At 39.9% G+C, this 25,362-nt stretch overlaps 2 protein-coding genes across 6 annotated transcripts in view; both read right to left on the bottom strand.

Moving 5' to 3' along the window:
• LOC137233476 (uncharacterized) overlaps window positions 1-25,362 on the bottom strand; it is an 807,788-nt gene that overhangs the window by 290,198 nt on the left and 492,228 nt on the right. The window lies entirely within an intron of this gene.
• Window positions 19,110-25,362, bottom strand: part of LOC137233479 (uncharacterized) — a 10,629-nt gene continuing 4,376 nt past the window's right edge. Inside the window, exon 2 of the mRNA XM_067756520.1 lies at window positions 19,110-25,360. Coding sequence (XP_067612621.1) covers window positions 25,286-25,360 — 75 coding nt within the window. The 3' untranslated portion in view covers window positions 19,110-25,285. The remainder of the gene's footprint in view (window positions 25,361-25,362) is intronic.

Genomic DNA, 25,362 nt, shown 5'->3' with positions numbered 1-25,362 from the left:
TGGCTTTTTAGCAATACTTTTGCTATCTTCCAAGCATCGGGAAAAGTTGAAGTCGTTGTCGAAAAGTTAATAATATGTGTTAACGTTGCAACAATGTTGATTGCAGTAAGTTTTACAAACCTAAGGCTTATACCGTCGTCACCAACGGCATTGGACTTTATTGAGAATAGACTTTTTATGACATCATCCTCTGTAACTCCGAAAAATTTAAATTTGTTATAATCTGTTGTGTACATCACATTTTCATTAAGTTTGAAATTTTGATTATTTATATATCTACTCGACTGTAAAAAGAACTCATTGATGGAGTCAGGGTCCAAATCGCATTTCGAATCATTTTTACATGCAATCCCTACTGATTTGAGATTTTTCCACAAGTTCTTGGTTGGTAAATTGGTGTCAAGCTTTGTTTGAAAAAAGTCTTTTAGAATTTGTTACTGTGAGTGTAGCATGATTTCTAGCTAGACGATAATATTGCCAGCTTTCATTTGTGGCTTCCAAATTTTGTAAGACTTACTACGTGCTTTGATAGCCAGCAGAACCTCTTTTGTGAACCACGGCTGTCTATTTGTTTGGGACTTTACCGCCTTTAGAGGTACATATTTAGTAAATAGGTAATTTAAAATAAACATGAAATAACTGAGTTTTTGGTTAATATCTGAAAACATCCATACGCGGTTCCAATGTAAAGAATCAGCTTCGGACACTAGTTCTGAGAGATTAACTGTCTTAAAATCCCTATAATAAAATTGTGTTTCGGTATTGCAATTAAAATCTATATCATACGATATAAACTACATATCATGATCCGATAATCCCGCAACTGAGAACTGGTCAAAATGAAGTACACTGGAACGGTCCGAGGTACATATCAGGTCTAGCAAGCTAAATTTCCAATTTGGTGAAAATCTAGTAGGAGATTTATTGACAACTTCTAAGCCAGCGGAATACAAACTATCCATTAATGTCATTGACCTCAAGTCATTGTTTAATAGGTCTGTGGTAAAGTCACCACAGACCAAAATATGTTCATATTTGTATATAAATTCAGACAATTTTAAAAAAAAAATTATGGAATTTACTGGGGTTGTACACACACAAACTAAACACTTCTTTAATGCATCACTAACTTCTATAATCAAGTACTCAACAGGACCATTTTCGTTGGATTGGAAAATAACCTGATGCCTCAGCGATGTTTTACAATATATGGCAACACCTTCACCTCTTGCCTCGGTTTTACTATCATTCCGTGACAATGTGTAATAATGTAGTTTATAAAATTCATCCTCAATATCCTCTCTAAACCAAGTCTCAGTCACACAAAGTATGTCAATTTTTGTATTTTGCAAAATTTGGTTCATATAATCAAGTTTCTGTAAATTAAGACTACGTGCATTTATGTGGCAAAGCTGCAAACCTGTATGACTGTTGCTTACAAAACTTAAAATGGTCTTGAGACATTCGTTGTCAGTACTCAGATACTCATTTTCACTGATCATTAGGATTAATGCACTAAGCACTGCGTAATGGGCTTTGGTTTGTAGAATTGAAAGAAATAAAGAAAAGAGGAATTTGCAAATAATAAACATACATATTTGAAAAAGTAAGAGAGAAAGATAAAAATGTATTAATAAACATAAATATTAATCTCATGCTTGCTTCGTTGTAGAAATTCGTCATCATTGTTTGACTTCGCTGACAAGAGCATTTATATCTTCTCTGATTTTCACCAGCTTCGCCTTCGTGTTTCTCTGCACTCTCACGTATACTCTGCCTCTAATGCTAAAAGCAGAAGTTAATGAAACCTGGCGCTTCAGCTGTGTTGCGTGGTGCATTATCTCTGTTTCGCTTGGTTAAACATTCATGCGCGAAAATTTTCCCATAGCCAATCTCATCAACATCAGAGAGAATTAAGGCTCTTTTTTTGGTCTTCACAAAAGTAGATATAGCTTTAACTGCTGACTTAGTGCGCTGAGCTAAGTTTAATTATAAAAGGCACAAAATTATTATTTGAATTTTTGTGTTTGATTGAGCGCATACGGAAAGCTTGACGAATAGCTGGTGTCTCATAACTTATTGCTAAACAAAAGGAATAACAGCCAAGCAACTCTGTAGTCAAACTTTAGCTGTTATAATAACCTAAGTTTGTACGGCAACCATAGTTCTGAAAAATCCCATTTTAAGAAAGTGACATGCCCCCTTTTCCCCAATTCCACATTTTACTGGAGGTGTTAGGACTTAACTTCATATAGCTCCTTACCAATTTTCACTATCCTACCATTAGTACATCCAGAGGTATGCAGTATGATATATTCCATTTGTATGGGAGGTTCCACGCCCCCTTCTCCCTCACCCCACATTTTCTTGGTGGTGTTAGGGATTGACCTCATATAACTCCTTACTGAATTTCAATATTCTAGCATGAATACCTTCAGAGTAATGCATTATCAAAAATTCCATTTGTATGGCAGGTGCCACACCCCTTTTATATATCGAAATTATTTTTAGCCTATGACCATATCTGGAAGGTTTCTAGCAGGTTTTGCAAATTTGGTTGTGATCTGTCGATCCGTTTAGGACGCAACTCGATCTATACCTACATACATACATACATAAATTGAATTTTATATATGGGGTATTCCATCCCATTTCGACCAATTTTGAACCCGACCCATTTAGAATTGGCTGAAAGTTTTTCTTCTTTTTCTAGATTACGAAAGACGTTTTTCAGAATTTTTTCAAGTTTTTTCATCCAACTCAAAAAAAGTTATGAATTTTAAAAAAACACCGTTTTTATTTTCAAAATTCTATAACTTTTTCAAAAATTTACCGTTTGGGATCTTTTTTTTTTAAATTTGTTTTTAAATGTACTTTTCGGAAAAAATACAAAAAAATTTGAAAAGTTTTTTTTTTAATTTTTCAGTTTTTCGAGATTTTTCGAATTTCGCCATTTTTTTTCTCATAAAAAACTTCAATCAATTCTGCAATCATCCCCACTAATCCCGGAGTGGGCCGAGTTTTTTTATATTTTTTTTTATTTAATTGAAAAAAAATTACAAAAATAAAAATTTTTTTTATCAATTTTATTCATATAACAAAAAAATGTAAGAAAATGATTTTTAAGTATTCTTTTCTTTATATATTATGGTGATCTACGATTAAAATAACCAGGATTAATGACTGACACAGTAAACGAGTCATTTTAATCGTAGATTACCATAATATATAAAGAAAAGAATACTTAAAAATCATTTTCTTACATTTTTTGTTATATAAATAAAATTGACAAAAAAAAATTTTTTGTTTTTGAAAATATTTTTTTTTCATTTAAATAAAAAAAAATCGGCCCACTCTGGGATTAGTGGGGATGATTGCAGAATTGATTGAAGGTTTTTATGAGAAAAAAAATTGCGAAATTCGAAAAATCTCGAAAAACTGAAAAATTAAAAAAAAAAACTTTAACATTTTTTTTGTATTTTTTCCGAAAAGGACGTTTAGAAACAAATTTAAAAAAAAGATCCCAAACGGTCAATTTTTGAAAAAGTTATAGCATTTTGAAAACAAAAACGGTGTTTTTTTAAAAATTCATAATTTTTTTGAGTTGGATGAAAAAATTTGAAAAAATTCTGAAAAACGTCTTTCGTAAGCTAGAAAAAGAAGAAAAACTTTCAGCCAATTCTAAAGGGGTCGGGTTCAAAATTGGTCGAAATGGGATGGAATACCCCATATATAGGTAACCCATATATAGGTAAACTTACAATTCCTCTGCTATAATACTTTAAACGATAGTATTGATAGATTTTTGTTGGTAATAGGCTTTTTTGACCAATCGTTTTTTAATTGCAAATAAGGATATTTATTTGAATTTTTCCACCTAACGTTTCGCTAGACTTCCTAGCATCTTCAGAGGTGATCTAATTTATTAACAACAATAAAGGTAAAAATATTACATTAATTTTTGGTATAAAGATTACATTAATTTATATATATATTTACTTTATATATGTAACAAGAAGTTCGGAGTTTTCTGACCCGTATACTTTAAAAGTACTCTACTCCTCATTCGTGCGTTCTCATCTTGAGTATGCTACCATCATTTGGAGACCTTTCCAACAATTCTCAATCAACAGGATTGAGCGAGTTCAAAAAGTTTTTCTTAAGTATGCTTTACGGTCATTAAGGTTTACATACCCTCTTCCTCCGTATACTGCTCGTTTACTTCTTTTGAATCTTAAATCCCTGGAAGCCAGGAGATCTATTCTCTCCTTGACTTTCTTGTTTGGCATTATCCACGGAGATGTAAACTGCGCTGACCTTCTTGTGGAAATTAATTTTAATGTTCCAAGGAGGGATCTTCGTAATGTTTGCCCGTTTTATGGTATCAATATTAGAACCAATTATGGAAGGAATGCGCCAATTGTACGTGCCCTGAACGAATTCAATAAGATTTCATCTTCTATTGAGCTTGATTTTTCTATGTGTAGGGACGCTTTTATAAATATTTTAAAGTCAGCTATTTAATTGTTTTTAATTTGTTTGTTATAAGAACTTATTATTTATTGTAAACTATATATTTACATGTATATTTTGTTATCTTTGTGTTAATATTTTTTGTATCTACCATTATTGGCAGTCTGTAAGACCTGTATCTTCATAGACTGAATAAATAAATAAATAAATAAATAAAAGAACAACACTAACATTGATTTACATACGTACAAACATAGACAACACTTACGTAATATAATTGTTATTTAACTATTAAAACTAAAAGCATTAGTACCATTTAACACTGGTATCATTGTCATACTGATTCCTAACTATAAACATAAAAGGTAAACAGCTGCTATATTTTGTGTGTCCTCTTTCTTGTTTATCGTATTTGCCCTTTTTTCCAATACTCTCAGACTTTCCAATGTATATCTGGCTCTCCGGTGTTTGTTCCTATCTATTATTTTTGTATTTGCCAGATCAACTGAGTGTCCACTTGTTGTGATATGCTGCGCTAATGCGGTGGTGGTTTTTTATTTTGTATATCAGCTTCGTGTTCTTTCAGTCGGATTCCCAGTGCACGTTTGGAAGTCCCTATATATACCCTGCTGCAGCCTTCATTTTCTTTACCTTTACACGTTATTTCATATATCACATTGTTTTGTTCTAATTTTTCGGTGGGGCTTTTTGTGTTAGTAAATATACTTGCTAGTGTGCAGTTTGATTTATATGATAAAGATATATTTTGTTTGTCGTGGAATATAGTTTTGCTGAGGTTTTGGGTAAGTTTAGGTACATAGGTTACACAGAAGTATTGTTTTGACTTATTTCCCTTATGTGCCGTTGTGTTGATTTGTGCGTTATTTATTTCTCTTATTATTTGTTCTATTAGATTTTTAATTAGGGTGTGTGGGTAGCTATTGCTTATAAGCATTTTATCAATTTTTTGCAGGTTTGTGTTCCAGTATTGCTTGTCACTTATAGTTAGTACTTTCTTTATCAAATTTTTCGCCGTGTTTATTTTGTATTTCATTGGCTGGGACGAATGAAAATTTATCAATCTGCCGGAGGATAAAGGTTTTGCGTACCACTCAAATGAGAGGCTTCCATTATTTATATTTTTGTACATTCTTACGTCCAGGTATGGTATGCTGTCATCTCTCTCCATTTCAATCGTAAACTGAATTTTGTTGTGATATTTGTTAAGTGTTTCTAATATTAAATCTACGTCCTTACGTTTTACAATCGCCAGAATGTCGTCCACATATTTTACTAAAAATTTTATGTCGATGTCATGTTTCTGTTTCAGCTTATTTAGAGTTTTATCAATAAGGTCGTCTAGAATTATATCCGCTATTATAGGTGAGAGCGGATTGCCCATTGGCATACCAAAAGTTTGAGCGTATATGTCGTTGTCATAAATAAAATAATTATTATCGAGTAAACAAAATCTTAAAATTTCTTGGAATTTGCATTTGGGTATATTTGTTAAAGAGTTGATTTTATCAAATTTTTCCATTATTATCCGTATGGGGAGATTGGTAGGAATGAATGTTCGTGAATAGTGACACGACGACGCACAGTGTTTCGTGTAGAAAAAGCTAGCTGGACAAAAACAAAGTTCTTATTCCAAGAAAAGTGTAATGAGAAATGAAAGAAAACAAACAAAATAACGGGATTTGTGTTTTTTTTTTTTGATATTTTTGCTCATATATATTGAGTAATTGAAGTAAGAAGGCAGGAGTGGCCGTAAAAAGCATTGATTAATTTGCAAAATTCTTGTTGAATATTAAGCTTCATATTTCTTTTAAGTGAACACTTTTATATAGTTTTTTTTATGGATTCTAAGCTCGAAGGTAAGTAAAATTTTTTAATAGTAATTCTTTCGCAATTAGAATATTCTCAATATATTTAACATTCCCTTATTAAGAAGAAAAGGTATTTTTTCTCTATATTTTTAACTTTAAGGACAAAAAAGTTACATACATCCGCGGACATCTGGGCTAACTTTTACATATGTTATAGTTGCAAGTATTCTCTAATAGTACAAAGAAAAAACCATTGCGAATTCTTTGCACATCTATTTTTAATTTTTTTTTTTTTTGTAGATTTAGTTATCTCTACATATAAAATAGGATGTATGTACGTACCAGCTCCGACGAGATATTTGAACCTTTATAGCTGATCTACAAACAGCAAAACCAATTCCCAGGTACAGGAAAAAAACACGTAGCCATAAAACACACAAAAATAAACGCGAAAGGTCAACAAGAGCTCACCAAAAGCAAAAAGGCGAAGATCACTGACTTCAACCTGCCACAACCTACCGCACCAGTCAATAAGGCATAAAACAGGTACATACAAAGCAATCCTAATGCAGATATAACCACACAGGAACGCTACACAAAACAACCATTTGGTAGCATCTACGACAATACCTGAATGTAATATAAATACTGTACAACTGATAAGAAATCAGAACGATCAACGACACTTAAGATGGCAGCACAACAATCATCAACTATTCACCCTGTCGGAAAATCAGCAACACAAAGCAGTTTAGTTATAACCGTACCAAGAACGGAGTTTTTTGACATTTGGGTTCAACATTCGAAGGAAACCAGATATTTTTATTTTATTTTTTTATTTAAAGTTTAAGCTTACAAATATCGACATATTCGTCGAAGCTGGATCGAAAGTGGATCACTTCTGGAAGACATAAGGAGCGATTTTTGAATAAAAACTCGAAGTGGCTTTCGGGTCCAGACTTCACATTTACAATAACGGTGGATTCAAAGTTAGATAGCTGCAGTGAAAAAACCAAACGGCGTCGAGTGGATGACCTCATGCAGTCTAGAAGTCCTGGTGAGTTACTTTATGCGGCAGAAGTATCAACGCGTATGTCCGGCAACAGAAATGTTGCTAACATTATAAAAATATCACAGGAAACCACTCAAATATCCGGCAAAAAGATGACATGTTAGCCAGATGCACGATGCTTGAGCAATGCAGAAGCTTTTGCATACTACGTAGATAGAAAGTCGACGACTCATGGGTACAAAACGACTCGGAAGTGGAGCATCAAGGCCATAAGGTTTATCCATAATTTTATAGTCTAAGAAAAGCTAAGGCAGAATGTTATCCAAATGAAATTGATGTGGTTGAAACACGTGCGGAAATTAAAGTCCAGCCCGTATTAGATAAAACTGTTGAGCGTTTAGTTTTAGCAAATCAAGAAGTTTTTGTTAGTTTATTACCTACAAACTTGACGTATACTTTAACCAGCAAGTGGGGTAGCAATGGAAGCTCTGGCCATAGCACATATAAGCAAAAGTTGACATTGTTATTATTATTACTGTAATTCACTTTTACATTCCTGACTGGTACTATAAAATAATTTTGTAAAAATTGTAGTGCCAGTATAAATAACTAAATAAATACAAAATACGTACATATGTACATAAGTAGACACCCCTTTTTGGACAATTCTTACAATTTTCGCTTTCGCAAATTTATTTTAACTAATTTCCCATAAGAAAATTTGTCACGATCTATAACAAAAACTAAATTACTATCTTATTTAAGGTCGCCAAAAAATACAAAAACTAAATTATATTTAAAAAATGTTTGAAAAATTCGACGAATTTTCATATTTTAACTAATTTCCCATAAGAAAATTTGTCACGATCTACAACAAAAACTAAATTATATTTAAAAAATGTTTGAAAAATTCGACGAATTTTCATAAAAAATTTAAATTTTTTTTCCGAATTTTTAGAATTTTTTAGAGTATTGAGATTTGTAGTCCATTCAATTTAAGTACAATAAAGTAATATTCTTAATTCCTTTAAATTTTTTTGGGATATATGTCACTTATTCACACGAGTTACTGTATATGAAATAAGCAAATGTATGCATATGAAGTTAAATTTTGGAAAAAATAAAAAAACAAGAACATATGGCTGAAAAAAATGACGTAGGTGTAATAAATGACTGCATATGAAACGGAAAATCTCATAAAATAATTTTGTCCAGCTAGCTTGTTCTACACGAAACACTGTGCGACGTCGAAAGATACAAGAGCTTCCTCTTTGTCGATTTTCATATTTTATAGTCTCTCTTTCAGCCCAAATATATTTTTAATGTTGTACTCTTCTGAGGTTGTATTCTGTATTATGTCTCCTACATGTTTCGATAGCTGGTAGCATGGTACATTCACGGATGATGCAATTGGGCGTAAGGGTGTATTTTTGGTAACCCGTAAAGTTTTGGTGCAATCGCTGCCGAGCAAGTTAACTTGTCTTTTTCTTCAATGTTTATGTATTTTTGTTTGTATAGATCGTTGACTATTCTGTTGTTTTTCTTTTGTAGTGTATTTGTTGGGTCTGTTCTCAATTTTCTGTAAGTGGTTTTGTGTTCTAGTAGCTCTTCCATTTTCTCTTTGTAGTCTCTTTTGTATATAACCACAGTTTTGTTTCCCTTGTCTGCGTCTGTTATAACTATATTGTTTTTGTGTAGGTTTAGAGATGCTTTGATTTTGTTGTATGTTTCTAATATAAACTTTTCCAATGAATTGTTTTTTATGTTTCGTTTAAATTGGAGAATTCTGTTGCTCACTTTGTTTCTGGCCATTTCTTTCGTATTTTCATCGCCTAATGCTTGGATTGCTTGCTTAATTTCTGATATTGTATGTATTGCAGAGAAGTTTTTCCTTGTCGTCCGAAAAGTAAATTTTTTCCCTAACGATAGGAGCCATTTAACTTCTTCAGGAAAGTTTATGTCGGTTTTGTTCACAAACCAGTCAATGTTTGTACATATCCCCATGTTTCGTAGTTGTTGGGCTTTCAGATTAGTTCATTTTTGTTGTATGTACTTCATTTACTTCTTTCGCCACTCTCTGGTCATACAAATTTTGTTTATTTTTGAAAGTTTTTAAATCACCTTCGTTGAGATTGCGTTCTAGTTGCTTTTCTGCGTGGTAAATGTAATCCTTGGTAATTTTTATGTCTAAATTAGTTTGGGTTATTTCCATGTTTATTACTTTACGCAAAAAGTGAAATTTAGTTTTATAAATTTGTTGTTGTCATTTTTGGGATGTTGTGGTATAGATAGTTATAAAACATCGATAGTACCATCGATAGGTAAAAACTATCGATATATCGATACTATCCTCGATAGTTTTCCACCTCTAGTAGGAGTTGTGCCCAACTAGACTTACAAATTTCGGCATATCTCACCAAGAGTATGTTTCCACTGTCAAACAAAAGGCAAGTGCAAATAAAGTTCGATGTTAAGATACAATTTTCGTCGAATTATCGGTTAGATATGGGCTTGTTATCGCCAACGATTTTATATTGATGAACCCATGGGGTGTGCATTCACTTGGCATTCTTTTAATAATTCTGATTTTTTGCAGCATAATATGGTTAATAATAATAATAATAATAATAATAATAATAATAATAATAATAATAATAATAATAATAAAAATAATGGTGGAGGCTGAGCTCAGGGCTCCACCGGGGTTACAAGGTGGCGGATCGTGAATAGCCTTTAGTAGGTTAGCTGCGAATAACCAATAAGCAGTCCCCGACCAAGAGCGACCATAGAGGAGGGCGTGGCGCAAAAGGCCACACATACCCAATGAATCTTGGTGGCAGGGCGAGTGGGTGCCGCCCTAAAACTTCAATAAGCATCCTCAGGATCGAGCCGAGTAAGATCCTGACGGCGACAACTGGAAAATGTTAAGGAAAAGATTGCTATGGGCTTGCGTGGACAGTATTCTACCATCTTGGTAGCCGAGGGTGACACCTCCTCGAAACGGCTGGTGGGCTAATATCGTCTTCGTCTCCGTCTCGTTAAAACCTTGGCAGGTCTCCAAGTACGTTCGAAGCCACTTCACCATTAAGTTGGCGGTGCAGGCTCAGTTGAGCCGGATTCTGGCTCTGAACACAGACTCTCATAAGGACCTGTGTCAACCCTCGCGTGGCCTCCCTGCACATGCAAAGATAACCACGAGAATCTAAAACGGCGACTGCACATCGGGCGGAGATAGCGGCTTTGAGCGGAGACCCAACTGAAAAGAAATGAGCCAAACAATTGAAATGCGTAAAAGTAACGATGTTAATGATATCGGCGTAACCGCTTTTCAAAGGAGCAGCAAGGTGCTCCGATCGCCGGTGTTAAAAGCCTCTAATAATGCGAAAATAGCACCAGCAGAGAAACAAGGTGGCGGGTCAGCAATGGCCAGCGACACCCCACGACGAACGCAAGGGGGGACAAAAGCTAGGGAAACAGTAGGAAAGTAGATGCCACCCCATCTACCCCTGGACAGCAAGGTGACGGCAATGACGTGCGGGAAACCTCCGTATGCGGTGCAACACCGGTGAGGACAAGTCAAGTTGACCTCCTCGAGTATGCAAGAGTTGTGCTGCGCAGCATGCAGGCTGCTGCGGCCAAACAGAAAAATGTGTCGATGGACATAAAGAACGGCATGGCACAACTTGAAGAGACACTGAGTCGCATGCGCTCTTCATTAGAGGATAAAAGCGCAGAGTACACCGAACCGAAAGCGGCTCGTGGGAACAAAAGAGCCCGAACGAAGACAATCTCGGGCGAGGCCTGGACGACCGTAAGGAACCGGAAAGCCAAACCACGCCCTGAGAAAGAACAAAGGACACCACCTGGGTAAGCCAAGAAAGCAAAAAGAAAAGGCAAGTCCAGGAACAGACGGGCCGCAACTTTCGTAGTTATACCAGCCCAGGGAAAGAACTACGCCGAAGTCGTAGGAGCCATCCGGGGCGAGCTTCGGCCTGAAGATACAGGGACCGTCATACGCTCCGTCCGAAAAACCAAATCCGAAAGTGTACTTATCGAAACTGCACGTTGCGGCGATAAATCAGCGTTCATCCAAGCGATAGGAAGCGCTGTTGGAGAAGCGGGCGAAACCAAGCAGCTTACACGGCGAATGCGTATAGAGGTGCTGGGCATGGACATGTCTGGCAACCGCCGAAGAAGTTGCCGAGGCTGTTAGGAAAGCTGCTGGCGGGAAAATGACGGGACAGGTCCGTGTGTCTATTTTCTCGGCAAACCAGGGTGTACAGAAGATGGCAGCCATTGAAGTGGACGAAGCTGTTGGCGTCCTTTTACTAGCCAAGGGCAAGATCTGTATCGGCTGGCTGCAATGCAGGCTTAGACAGAGGGTAGACGTGCAGCGATGCTTCAGGTGTCTAGGCTACGGACACCAAAAAGCAGACTGCAAAGGCCCTGATAGAAGCAGTGCTTGCTGGAAGTGCGGACAGAGTGGCCAGCAGGCCTCGGCCTGCACGGAAACTCCAAAGTGCTTTTTATGCCAGTCAGAGAAGGTCGAACACCTTCCTGCGCCTGGAGCATGCACCTTAAGGAGGCACTCGCTGCCGCCAAGGCCAAACAGGCGCGCAAGTGACCAGGATCATCCAAGGCAACCTGAACCGAAGCAGGTTAGCCGATAGTCTGCTGGACCAACTGGTTCTTGAAAACAGAGCCAGCTATGCCATCATCAGCGAACCTTATAGAGTCAGGAGTGACTGGCACGTAGACTTAACAGGTGCTGCTGCGATCTGGATCCTAGACGCTGGCACCCACGTACGAAGCCATGTTGTTGGATACGGCTACGTACGCGTAACAGTGACGCACACCACACTAGTGAGCTGCTACCTCTCCCCAAACGATCCAATTCAAGGGCTTAAAGATATGCTAGAAATACTCGAAGACGATTTGCGTGATGAAACCGGTAACGTGCTCGTCGCTGGAGATTTCAATGCTAGGGCTGTTGAGTGGGGAATGCCCCAGACTAACTCCTGAGGAAGGCTAGTGCTAGAAATGGCTGCCCGACTTGGCTTGGTCATTCTGAATACCGGCACGACCCCGACATGCGGGCGACCAGGCTTTGGACACTATATCCCTGATATTACATTAGTATCGGAAAACCTGCTGTCAAAGGCGGCTGGATGGAGGGTGATGGGGAATCTCACAGGTAGTGACCATAACTACATCACCTTCCATCTTAATGACTCAGGGCAAAGTCGGACAGGGAGACCGCCCCGTATGAAAACAAAATGGGACGCCTCTAAGGTTGACGCTGCAAAGTTCTCCACTGTTTTACAAGCGAGCGCATGACAGAAAGTCGACAGTGCCGAAGCGGCGAACGCTACGGTAGAAGCCACCATGCGTTGCCTGAACCACGCATGCAAGACTTCAATGCCACGAAAAGGGCCAAGGAGAGGTAAAAAACAAGTGCACTGGTGGAGTAGCGAAATCGCCGAACTACGCAGGGTATGCCACAGAAAGCGAAAGCTGGCAACCCGCGCACGCAGCAGGCCTGACGCGCTAGAGCATGCGGAGGCATACAAAAGAGCAAAAAAGGTTCTCTGTGCCGCCATAAAGCAAAGCAAACTTTATAGCTGGAAAAAGCTTTGCAAAGAAGTTGATCGTGACCCTTTGGGACAAGGGTATAAAATAGTAATGGCGAAATTCCGCCCACCGAACCAAACGATGGATGAGGGAAAGATGCGAAGTATAGTAGATGCTCTGTTCCTCACTCGCACAAGTAGAGAGGGTGACCACGTCATCCACGAAGGCCACGACGTGCAGCCGTTCAGTGAAGGTGAGCTAAAAGCGGCCCTACACAGAATGAAGCCCGGTAAAGCGCCAGGATCGGATGGGATACCAGTGAGCAATAAGACTGGCTGCCAAGAGCAGTCCTGAGTTGCTGTTGCACATGTATAACAAATGCCTGGAAGCCAGGATCTTTCCTACAAGGTGGAAGACAGCGCACCTCGTGCTAATCGCGAAAGGCAAGGGAGACCCGAATTCCCCGTCGCCTTTTCGATCATTATGCATGCTCGACACGGCCGGGAAAATGATGGAAAGCTGATAGCAGCCATTGAAGATGGAGGTGGTCTGTCCCATCAGCAGCATGGGTTCCGGAAAGCTCAATCCACAATAGATGCCATAGCCGAGGTTAGGAAAGCCGAAACCGCGTGCTACCAAGCTAGGCCGGTTGTCTTACTGGTCACGCTGGACGTGAAAATTGCCTTCAGTTCCGTCAGGTGAGACGACATGCTCGATGCGCTGAAACACTCTTTCAAGGTACCTCCTTATCTACTAGCCATATTAAGGGACTACCTAAAAGATCGCTGGCTCACATACGAAACAAATCAAGGTCAGGGAAAGGTGAGGATAACAGGCGGAGCAGCCCAGGGATCGGTGTTAGGTCCCGACCTCTGGAATGCTTCGTATGACAGCCTCCTTCGTTTGCACATGCCAGAAAGTGCTTTTCTTGTCGCTTTCGCAGACGACGTGGCTGCCGTAATTACAGCACGGAACTGCGAGCTGGCGCAGCTTAAATTAAACCAAGTAATGCGCAATGTAAATAGATGGATGAGTGACCATGGACTTCAGCTCGCGACAGCGAAAACTGAGATCGCAATCCTCACGAAGAGACGAAATCCCACCATTATGAATATGATGGTTGAAGAACAACAAGTACAAACACGCAGGTCCACGAAATACCTTGGGGTGAGGCTAGATAGCAAACTAACCTTCTCGGAACACTTTCAAGGAGCCTGTGAGAAAACTGCACAGACCACAGGATACTTAAGTCGATTAATGGCAAACACAGGCGGGCCAAGGCCATGTATAAGAAAGCTGCTTGCTTCCGCTTCGGATCCTATACTCCTGTACGGTGCAGAAATTTGGGCGAGCACCGTATCGAGTAGCTATTACTTCTGTCCAATGCAGAGGGGCGCTAGGAATTGCCTCAGCTTACCGCACGGTGTCCGCAGACGCAGTTCTTGTTATTGCGGGAACCATACCGATACATCTTCTCGCTGAGGAGAGGAAATCAATTTACCACCTCCGAGGAGAAGTACGTAGAGATGTTGCTGCCGCGCAGGCGCGAAATGACTCTATCCGACGCTGGCAACAGCAATGGAGCTGCAGTACTGCAGGCAAGTGGATCAGGGAACTGATTCCCGAGCTGGAGCCATGGTTAGAACGGCCACATGGAGAGGTCGACTTCTACCTGGCACAGTTTTTAAGTGGCCACGGCTATTTCCGGGAATACCTCCACAGGATGGGCAAGGTTGAAAATCCGAATTGCTTATACTGTGGGCTCATAGACGACGTACGGCACACTTTTTTCGAATGCGATCACTTCGCACAGCAACGAAGAAGAGTTGAGGTAACACTAGGCGACCTATCCCCGGGCAGTGTCATCCATAAAATGACCTGCGGAAATGATAGATGGGACATGGTCAGCAGATATGCAAGGAATATTCTCCTCGCTACACGGCAAGATGGTTGCTTAGCCCAATAACGTGAGAGTAGCCAAAGAGCTCACGTAGCGCGCTTCCGTACCCGAAGTTATGCTAAACGCGGTTCCAGGTGCGGAAAATGCGGGTGCCGTGGGAGGTTAGGTTTTAGTGGGTAGCCCCTGAAGAAAAAGAAAGGGAGTCCTACACTCGGAGAGGCTCGCTGCTACAGAGAGTAGCACCGAGGCTTAACAACCCGGTTAGTGCATAAAGCATTTTCTCCTTCCACGTAACAAAAAAAAAAAAATAATAATAATAATAATATCATTATTATAATAATAATATCATTATTATTATTATTATCATTAATATTATTATTATTATTATTATTATTATTATTATTATTATTATTATTATAAATCTCCATTCCTGAATGGCTTAAAATATTTTAACTCGACGCCGAAGTCTGTGTGTTATTGAATGATAAAATATAATTCAATATAGAATGTAAATGAAAAAACCATTCCCAATCGTTAATGCACTTTTTACCGTTCAGTACTAAATACTTTTCCTGCAGGTTAATATTTCGTAAATTTTCATTGCTGGGTTCAAAAAAAGCGTAAACCTTAAATAATAAATAAATGTAAGGCACAATAACCTCCGAAGAGATTTTAGGCCGAGCTTCTCTTCGAATTTGCGTTGTGCTCCTTTTAATTTTTCCTACAAATTGGCGGGACGAGACCTATATGTTTTATGCCGATCCCGAACAGCACCTGCAAAACAGATGAATTTTTATTGAGAAGCTTTTGATGGCAACATCAAAATTTTAGTAACAAGTTTTTTCAATTAGAGGAAAGTTTTTCTAAGCGGGGTCGCCGCTCGGCTGCGATTTAGCAAACACTCCGAGTGTATTTCTACCATGAAAAGCTTCTCGCCTTACAGATGTCGTTAGGAGTCGGCGTAAATCATGTCCCGTCCATCGAATTTCTAGAAAAAAATTAAAGGAAGAACGACGCAAATTTAAAAAGAAACCCTTAAATCTCTTCTGGGGTTATTCCGTCTTTTTTTATTTTCGTATTTTGTTACAGCTTGACAGCCTTTGGCGGGATATAAATGCAGAACTCGAGTGATATGAAAGTGACCGTCAGTCTATCTGCCTGCTTATACGGTATAGGTATTAGAGGTTTACGCCGATCACTTTACCGGCGGCGGCGGCGTAGGCTCTATATATACCGGCGGAGCGGCGTGGGCGCCGCGCCGGCGTACGCCCGTGTTCTTACTTTAAAAAGCTTGATTTTTCTATTTAAAAAAAATTAGATTTAGGAAAGGTTTTGTTTGTATGTATTTAAGGAAATCAAAGTTTTGGCCATTTCGGAAAGATCCGAAGTTTTTGCCTCAAAATCTCGCAGATCGCTCAAAAATTTTCAGGAGTAGCTCCTTGCGGAGGGATTGTCCCTTGGTCACTTACTCCAGAGAGCCTTCGAACCAGGAGCGCATTTACATAGGGGCAACATGGGCAGCTGCCCAGGGCGCCGTTTCAATAGGGGCGCCAAAACTAAGACAAAGAAAAAAATTTTTTTTATTTATCAAAAAAAAATTTTTTTTTGAATATTACAACAAGAATGAAAGATTTTTTCAATTTTTTACAGAGAAAAAAATTAATCAAAGTACATTTCAGAACATTGGTACAGTTCTTAACCTTCGCCCCAGTAGGACTTACATATCGCTCATTTGCTGCATTTGCACTTTTCAAAATACACCACTTTTCAGGAAGGGAAATTTTGAGATTCAACCGCCATATGGTGCGCAAGTAAATGCAACAGTTGGTTTGTATCTGAAGCGCTTAGTTTTCAACAAATCATAAAGAATTTTTTACTCAACATGAAGTATGATGTAACTAACTATTCAGCAGCAAATGAGCGATATGTAAACACTAAGTTTTTCAAGCTTGTGTGCAGTAAATGACGTGAAAAGCCCGGCCCACATTCAAAACGACGACCGCGAGCGACAACGGCGAAAAACTGAAGCTTGACGATATTTGCCGCCAAGCACCGACGACTGATTATAATGAAAGCGACAACGACAGTTCTGCATTAGCTCAAACAACAACAAAAAATTTAGAAAAAAGTATTGCATGTGTAAAAAAAATGTATAACTAATAAATTTCAAGACATATTTAAGGCTATTTGCATTTATTTTGATTTTTATTCACAAAAAGAAAAAAGGACGCAACGACCGTCGCCTGTCAAAATAGAAATAGATCTAATCTAGCGACAGCGACATTCATGATTGATTGCCGCTTTGTCGTGTCGTGCCCAAAAATTCCTCCCCATAAGAACATGTGTGCGCGAGCTCACTTTTTCAAAGGAAACTAAGATGTGATATTTTCTGTTCCTGGTTAATTTGAATAGTTCGCGCCTCTATACAATGCGCTGCGTACATTTTATGTAATCTTAAAAGTCGTTCCGAGTTAAAAACATCAAAAAAGTGTCAGCGAATCAATGTTTTTGTGAAAAATAGAAGAATGAGTGCAAATATGAAAAAGTTCAGCGGCGCAGCAAACAAAAAACGTGCAGCCGAGAAAGTGCAGAAAGACAAAGATTTACTGTCGAAAATCCTTAAACTTGATTGTTTCTTCAAACTCCTCGAAAAGAAAATGACTCCGTTGTTGATCGTAACCAAAAAGGTAAAAATGCATAAGTCAATTGATCGAGAGCTAGTTTAGCCCAGGTAGATTCTGGGCCAGAAAGCCAGATTTCGTTACCTGGGAGGCACCCTACTGTCCAAAAGTGTGAGTTTAGTTTCAGTACGAAACATTTTCACTATAAAATTGTTTTTCAGATTCGAATGATGAACTGCAATTTAATGATATTGGGGGTTTAAGATCAGATCATTTTGAAGGTTAGAATATGGAAAAACATGTGGTACCTATATAAGAGTTTTAATTATATGTTTTTATACATTATAGGTCAAAGTCTCGAAAGTGGAGAAGTCACATCAAATCCTCCTACATGTGGCATACCTATTCAGGAAAATAAAGATTTGAATTCCCCACAAAACCCTAGTGGACTGGATCAATTGATTTTGAGCGATGATCCCGGCAAATGGACAATTAATGACGCAATTCGTGATCATATAGCAATACATGGATGCAAACAGAATTCTGAAGCTGATTTCAGTCTATCGAAACGAATTTATCTTGATGGAAGCGTAAGATACCTATCAAAAAATCTCTTTCATAGAAATCTTCAAAATGGAGAGACAAGTCTTCGTACTTGGCTTATTTATTCTGCTAGCAAAGGAAGTGTGCTTTGTGTACCATGTCTTTTGTTCGATCCTGCTTCTTATTTCAACTGCAAAATGGGATTCAATGATTGGAAACATTCGACTCAACGGGTAAAAGAGCATGAAAATTCTCCAAGCCACAAAAACAACGTATTGAAACTGAAACAAAGGAGTCATCAGGAATCAAGGATTGATAAAACGCTCGTTATTCAATTGAATGAAGAAATAGATTACTGGGGAAAAGTTTTAAACCGAGTTGTTTCTGTAACGAAAGCTTTAGCATCCCGTGGACTTCCATTCAGGGGCAGTGACGAAAAACTGGGATCTCCAAATAATGGGAATTATTTGATGTTTCTGGAAGTTTGTTGCAGAATATGACCCCTTCTTGGCTGAACGCATAAAAAAATTTGGCAACAAAGGAAGTGGCAGCACAAGTTATTTATGCAAAACGATTTGTGAGGAGTTCAAAAGTTTGATGGCGAAAAAAGTGATATCTACCATTTCAGAGGAGATAAAAGCAGCAAAATATTTTTCTATCGTAGTAGATTCGACCCCTGATATACCCCACGTTGACCAGCTAACGTTCGTTTTTAGATATGTCCAGTAAAATGGTGTCCCCGTTGAACGATTTCTAAAATTCATGGAGAACACGGGGCACAAGGCGATAGAATTAGCTGATGCTATTTTAAAAACTCTGACTGACCTCGGACTAGACATTGCTGACTGTCGCGGTCAATCATACGATAACACGAAAAACATGTCTGGAGTTTATAATGGTCTTCAAGCTCGGATAAAAGCATCAAATCCTGCAGCAGAATACGTACCTTGCGCTGCTCATTCGCTGAATTTAGTGAGTGTACATGCAGTGGAGAATTGTCCGGAAGCAGCGGCATTTTTTTTACAATTCAAAGCTTGTACAACTTTTTTACTGCATCAACGAAACGTTGGGAGCATCTGCAATCAGCTGCCTCAAAACCCATCACTTTGAAATCATTATCTACAACTAGATGGTCAGCTCGATACGACGCAGTTAAAATTCTGAATGATAATTAAGTCAAAATTATTGAAGTTTTGATAGCGATTGAAGAAGATTTGATAGAAAAAGCAACTTGTCGGTAAGCAGCGAAGGGCATTCGAATTCAATTGGAGAAGCTTGAAACTTCATTTCTGACTATTTTGTGGCACTTCCTGCTTGCTAGATTCAATGCAGTGAGTCAAAAATTACAAGCTGTTGAATGCAGTATTGCCGAAATCATTGAACATTACAAGGGACTGCAAAAGACTGACTTTCGGGATGAATTTGATGAATACGAGAAACGAGCCCTCGAGTTATCAGAAGATCCAGAGTACCATTCCAGTAAGACACGAAAACGCAAATTGAGAACAGATGAATCGGTTCGTGGAGAAGTGACACTGTGCGGAAGAGAAAATTTCAGAGTAAATATCTTCAATGTTATTCTAGATAATTTGACTGTGGAATTAGAAGAGAGACGCAAGGCATACGATAAAATCAACAAAAAATTTATGATTATCCTCAAGGCCAGCGAATTGTCTTCTAACGAAGAAATGAGAATGGAATCGAAGGCTCTGATATCTACGTTCTCGTCTGATTTGATATCCTTCTCTCTTTGAATTTTGAACATTTGATTAAAGATTTTGCCTCCCAAAAAGTAAGACGCAAGTGTTTTTGAATAATCTTTTCCATATGTCTGTGTTATTAGTTTTCTGACAATCTGTAAGTTTCTTGAAACTAAAAATATTTTGTGATACGCTTCATTATATAAATAAAAATGAAATAAATATTTTTTCTAAGAAAACTCGAATCAAATTTTTTTAATCCGTAAAATATATCAGTAATGAAATGTCACCACAGGAAGGCAAGTATGGTTTTTTTGGAAATATTGGGGCGCGGCTTGATTTGTTTGCCCAGGGCGCTTCTAGAGGTAAATCCGCCCCTGCTTCGAATCTAACCCCGGTCTCTGGAATTGGTATTAATGCGCCTGCTGAAAAGAAATAGAGATACACAAAATGTCACACTTTTGTCTGTATGTCTCGTGCGAAGCGTAGTTTCACCTGGGGTTAACTCCTAATAATCGTCGGGAACACAATTTCTTTAAATCATTTGTGGCTCCTTGACGGTCACGCACAAAGGCGACTTACGGTTGTTATTAATGGTTTATTAATACTCATGACTCTCGTCGCACAGGGCGCATCCAGTTTTTTCGAGCTACAATTTCTGATGATTAAGATCTGCCCGATGTGCGAACAGTAGCAATCCCGACCACCAGTCGCTACCACGCCTCCTGGCCCTTACACCATATGCCAGCACAGAAGCTATAAGACTGCGACTTCGAACTCATATGTACCTTCACTTTTCCAATTAAAAAGAGAGCACACGGGTTATGTTAGATTGGTATATATGTATTGTTGTTATTCACAATGCAAACTTTAAAGTATATAAACAAAGTTATAAAATGACGCGATGGCGTGCGGGCGATAACATAAAAAACTGCGTTGGATAGCGAACACGAGCGGGCACGATCAATGCGTGTGGGTTTGGTAGTCTTTGATCAACTGAAAATTGAGAGTGAGCGCGGTGCAGACACAGCTGAGCTGCCATGATTGCGTTTGGCCGCACTGGCCGGGTGTTGCCAGACGGAGTGGCGGACTTAATCCGAAAATCGGATCATGTCTTCAACATGCGTGGCTGGGTTGAGGACAGCCTCGATCCTGTCTAGGGCCGCCCGTGCCTCTTTCACTAATTTCCACAGTTTTTCGTCGCGCTGTCGAGCCGACCGGCTTTGGATTGCCCGTTGGTGATATTGGGCTGGTGCGCGCCTTGGTCCGCTGTCCGTGCGACGCGTATTGATGACCTGTTGTCGAGCTCGGTGTAGGAGAGTGTGGTGGCCGAGTGAGCATTTGCGGCAGCTGGACGGGGAGTCACATGCCCCGGTGCTGTGCGACACTGCCAGACAGTTTATGCAGTACCGGTGGTTCCTCGCGCACTTGTAGCGCTCCTCAGGCTTCATTGCGAGGAACGCCCGTCACTGCCTTAGCGTGTGTCGCTGCCCACATAGGCGGCATTTCTGGGTCTCCGTAGATCTGCGGGTCCTGTAAAGACAAGAAAAGAAAAAATACGTATTTCTCAAAAAATGGATTAGAAAAATACGTTGGGGAGGGTAGCTTATATGTAGATTGCTAGGGGCATGAAGCAGAGGGTACTAGAGGTAGGGTTAGCACTGCTAGGCAGTTGGTAGCATGCACAGTTTGCCAATATTTCGGGTTATTAGTCCGTTTTGGGTTTTGAGTCCAAAAACTCGAACATGGTTATCCGATGCAGGGTGCAAAGTGATTACCCGTCCCAAACGCCATTCGTTCGGGGGTAGTAAATCATCCTTTACCACGACTAAACTTCCAACTTGAATGTTGCGTTGAGAGCATTTTCATTTTTACCGCTTGTACAACTCCCTGAGGTACTCGTTCTTCCATCGTGTGCTGAACTGGTGATGAAGCGTTTTCAGTTTCTGCCATTTATTGACCAGGGTGAGATGACAGCAGTTGGCTCCGGCAGTGACAAGAGTGGCGCGCCACGTAGGAAATTCCCTGGGGTTAGGAGTAGGAGATCCATTGGATCTTCGGACATAGGGGGGGAGCGGTCGGGAGTTGAGGACCGCCTCTATGCGTACCAAGAGGGTAGTGAGCTCTTCGAAGGAAAACTTCTGGTTTCCTGCTACCTTCGTAAAGTGTATCTTGAAACTTTTCACGGCCGCTTCCTATAGACCACCGATGTGTGTAGCGTATTATGGTGGGATGCAATTCCATGAGAATCCGTGAGTTGCATATTTTTCGGCGATGTCTGTAGCGACTTCCCTTGAGGAATGTGGTGAATTCCCATTGTAGTACGCGTTGTGCGCCGACGAACGTTTTTCCGTTGTCAAAAAATATCTGATGGGGTATGCCACGGCGGACAGTGAATCGGGCAAAGGCTGCGTTGAAGGCATTCGTGGTGAGGTCAGAACACACTTCTAAATGAACAGCCTTTGTAGAAAAATAGACGAACACACAAATGTAAGCTTTGACATACGAAGCTCGGCGAAGGGGAGACGTTTTTACCACAAATGGTCCAGCAAAGTGGACTCCTGTTGTATGAAAGGGTAGGGAATATGTTGACCTCTAGGGTGGCAAAGCTGCCAATATCTGCGTTTTCATACTCTGTTTGTAGATGGTGCAGGGTTTGCAGTGGAAGATGAGCTTTTTGACCTTTTGCTTCAAACGTGAAATGTAGTACTGTTGCTGTACCATTCGGATCATCAGCTGTTTGTCGGCGTGCAGCAGGTTCGAATGGAGGAAGTCCAACAGAAGAGAATGATGATTTTGATTTTGGCATCATTCACTTCGGCGTGGGAGAGGTTGAGCGTGGCTGGAATCTTTAGTTTCCTTGCTTTCTGGATAAACCGCAACATATAGGCCGCGACTCTAAGCGCTCGAGAAAACGACGAAAACCGGTCGATTATGTCTATATTTTCTTCCTGCAGGGTGTGGAATACTTCCACATGTCGTTTTTTCGGGTGGAGTTGGGTGGTGAGATGTATCCTTTGGCCACGAAGTTAATGGATTGATTAGCCAATTAGGTCCTTCCCACCATAATGGACATTGGTCTAAATCTTGAGGCTTGCAACCTCGAGTGCCCAAATCCGCTGGGTTATCCTTACTGTAAACGTGCCTCCAAGTAGCGTTGTCAACGTTCTTAAAAAATTCGGATGTCCTGTTGGCGACATACGTTTTCTAGGTATGGGGTGGTTTTTCTAACCATGCCAGTACAATAGCAGAATCGCACCAGAGAATGAGTTCGTGTTGGGGTAGGTTCAGCTCACTTCGGAGCTGTTTCACTAATTTGGAGAGTAAGACTGCTCCACAGAGTTCTAATCGTGGAAGACTCACGGTTTGAAGGGGTGCTACTTTGCTTTTAGCAGCTAGCAAATGGGATGAAAAACTAATTTCATGGGTTTGTACACGTAAATATACACAGGCACAAAATGCTTTTTCGGAAACATCTGAAAATCCATGCAGCTGGATGAGTTTATCGAGGGAATACTGTACCTACCTACGGATTTTAATTTCTCTGCTGTGAGGTAAATTTACGTATATTGATGTCCATTTTTGGAGAGCCTCAGGCTTCGCGTCTTCGTCCCAATTCGTTCCTTCCATCCAGAGTTGTTGCAGCAACATTTTGGCAAGAATCATTATTGGCGATAGCCATCCTGCGGGGTCAAACAGTTTGGCAACTGCTGATAAAATCTGCCTTTTCGTACGTCTAGCAAATAAGGGTCGGGTACTGGTTTTAAAATTTCAGGGTGATTTGCTGACATCTTTCTCAAAGGGACCCTGCCGATTTTAAAGCTTCGATAACTTGAGTCATGGAGTTCAAAGTGGACTGTATATTATGACCGCCTGACAAAATATCGTCAACATATGTTTCGTTTAATAAAATGTTTTTTAGCGAGCGGATATTCGTCTTGACAGTCGTGGGCGAGTTGGTGTAGGGTTCGAATTGCCAAATATGGCGCGCAATTTACCCCAAAGGTAAATGTTTTTAGTCGAAAATCTTCTATCGGCACAGTTGGGTGTTTTCGAAAACGATTCGGTTGAAAATCTGTATCTTCTTCGTGGATGAGTATTTGGCGATACATTTTCTCAATATCGCCGTTAAAAACAAACTTATAAAGTCGCCATTTAAGTATGACGAGCATTAAGTCATTTTGTAGTATGGGGCCTGTATGGAGGACGTCGTTCAACGAGTTGCCAGAATGTGACATTTATGATGCGTTGAAAACGACTCGCACTTTTGTGGTTTTGCTGTCGGGTTTAATGACAGCATGATGGAGTAGATAAAATGACAGATATTTACCATCTCTAATTATCTCTTGTTAGGAGGCGGGTTCCATGTAATCCATGGTTAAATATTCATTAAGGACTTCAAAATATTTGACTCTTAATTCGGGTTTTCTTCCAAGGGTGCGTTCGATGCTGATGTACTGCTGTTGTGCTGCGGGTCGTGTATGACCGAGTGCCAGATTGGCTTGAAATTCCGATTTGAATGGTAGTTTGACTCTGTAGCGTCCATCTTCTTCACGTATTGTGGTCGTTCGGTAGAGTACTTCGCAGTATTTAGCATCTGCTGATCGTTGTTGGGTTTGGTGAACTTTTCCCTGTTCCCAAAATTTCCTCAAAAGTTGATTGATGAGGTCATCGGTGCATTCCGTGAAATGAGTGCTGAAGGTTGATACCTTTTCAGCTACCGGGCCGCTTAATATCCATCCGAATATTGTGTTTTGGGCAAGTAATGTTCCACTCACATTTCGTCGGAGCCCTTCGGTGAGGATTTGCGGGGTGATATCGCTGCGGATTACCACATCGATTTTCGATGGTATCGAATACTGTGGATCGGCTAATGGTAAATGGGACAGTTCTTCGAGATCGATGCTTGAAACTCTGACTGTGGGCAACAACTTAGTTAGTTTTGGCAAAATTATTGCTTGTGCGTCTATCATTTGGGTTAAGTCTGCTGAACAGAATGTTATCTGGCAGACTTTATTGGCATTTTTCACAACCGTTCCGCCCATTCCAGATATCTGGTGGAGAGACTCTTTTGTGGGTAGACCAAGAAGCTTTTGTATACGGGATGATACAAAAGTTTTTTGTGAACCTTGGTCTATTAGGGCACGAATTTTATGAAATTCGCCAGCATAGTATATTGATACTACTGCTGTTGGTAGTAGGGTGGTTCCATGATTACTCGAGAAGAGTGTAGAAACCGGGTTTTTGTCTTGAGACTGTTGGGAGGAGGTGGCTCTTGCGGCGGCTCGCTCGTCGTCCGCTCTCCTAGGGGTGCCGGCTTGGGCATTTTGAGCTCTGGGTTTGGTTGTGATTGTTGGGGTTTGGGCTGCAAATGCAGTAGCGAATGATGACGCTTTTGGCAATAAACGCACGTGAAACTACCTTTACATTCGTTCTTGGGGTGTGACGTTGATAAACAGTTTTCACAGTAACTATTTTCTCTCACAAATTTGATTCGATCTGATACCGATAAATTCCTAAACCTGACGCAAGATTTGACTGCGTAGTGTTGGTTGCATATCTACACGAAGCCGTTTCATTGAACTCCGTGTGATATGAGTGGGTTCAATTATTGTTAGATTGGGTCGAGTTTTGATTCACCGTTCGTGGTGTAAAACTCGAAAGTTGGGTTTCGCCTTGCCTGGTCGATAGGTACTTATTCTCTCTACTACCT

Source organism: Eurosta solidaginis, chromosome 5, assembly GCF_040869045.1.
Source record: "Eurosta solidaginis isolate ZX-2024a chromosome 5, ASM4086904v1, whole genome shotgun sequence".
Classification (NCBI taxonomy): Eukaryota; Metazoa; Arthropoda; class Insecta; order Diptera; family Tephritidae; genus Eurosta; species Eurosta solidaginis.
This window is presented reverse-complemented; position numbering and strand designations above follow the sequence as displayed.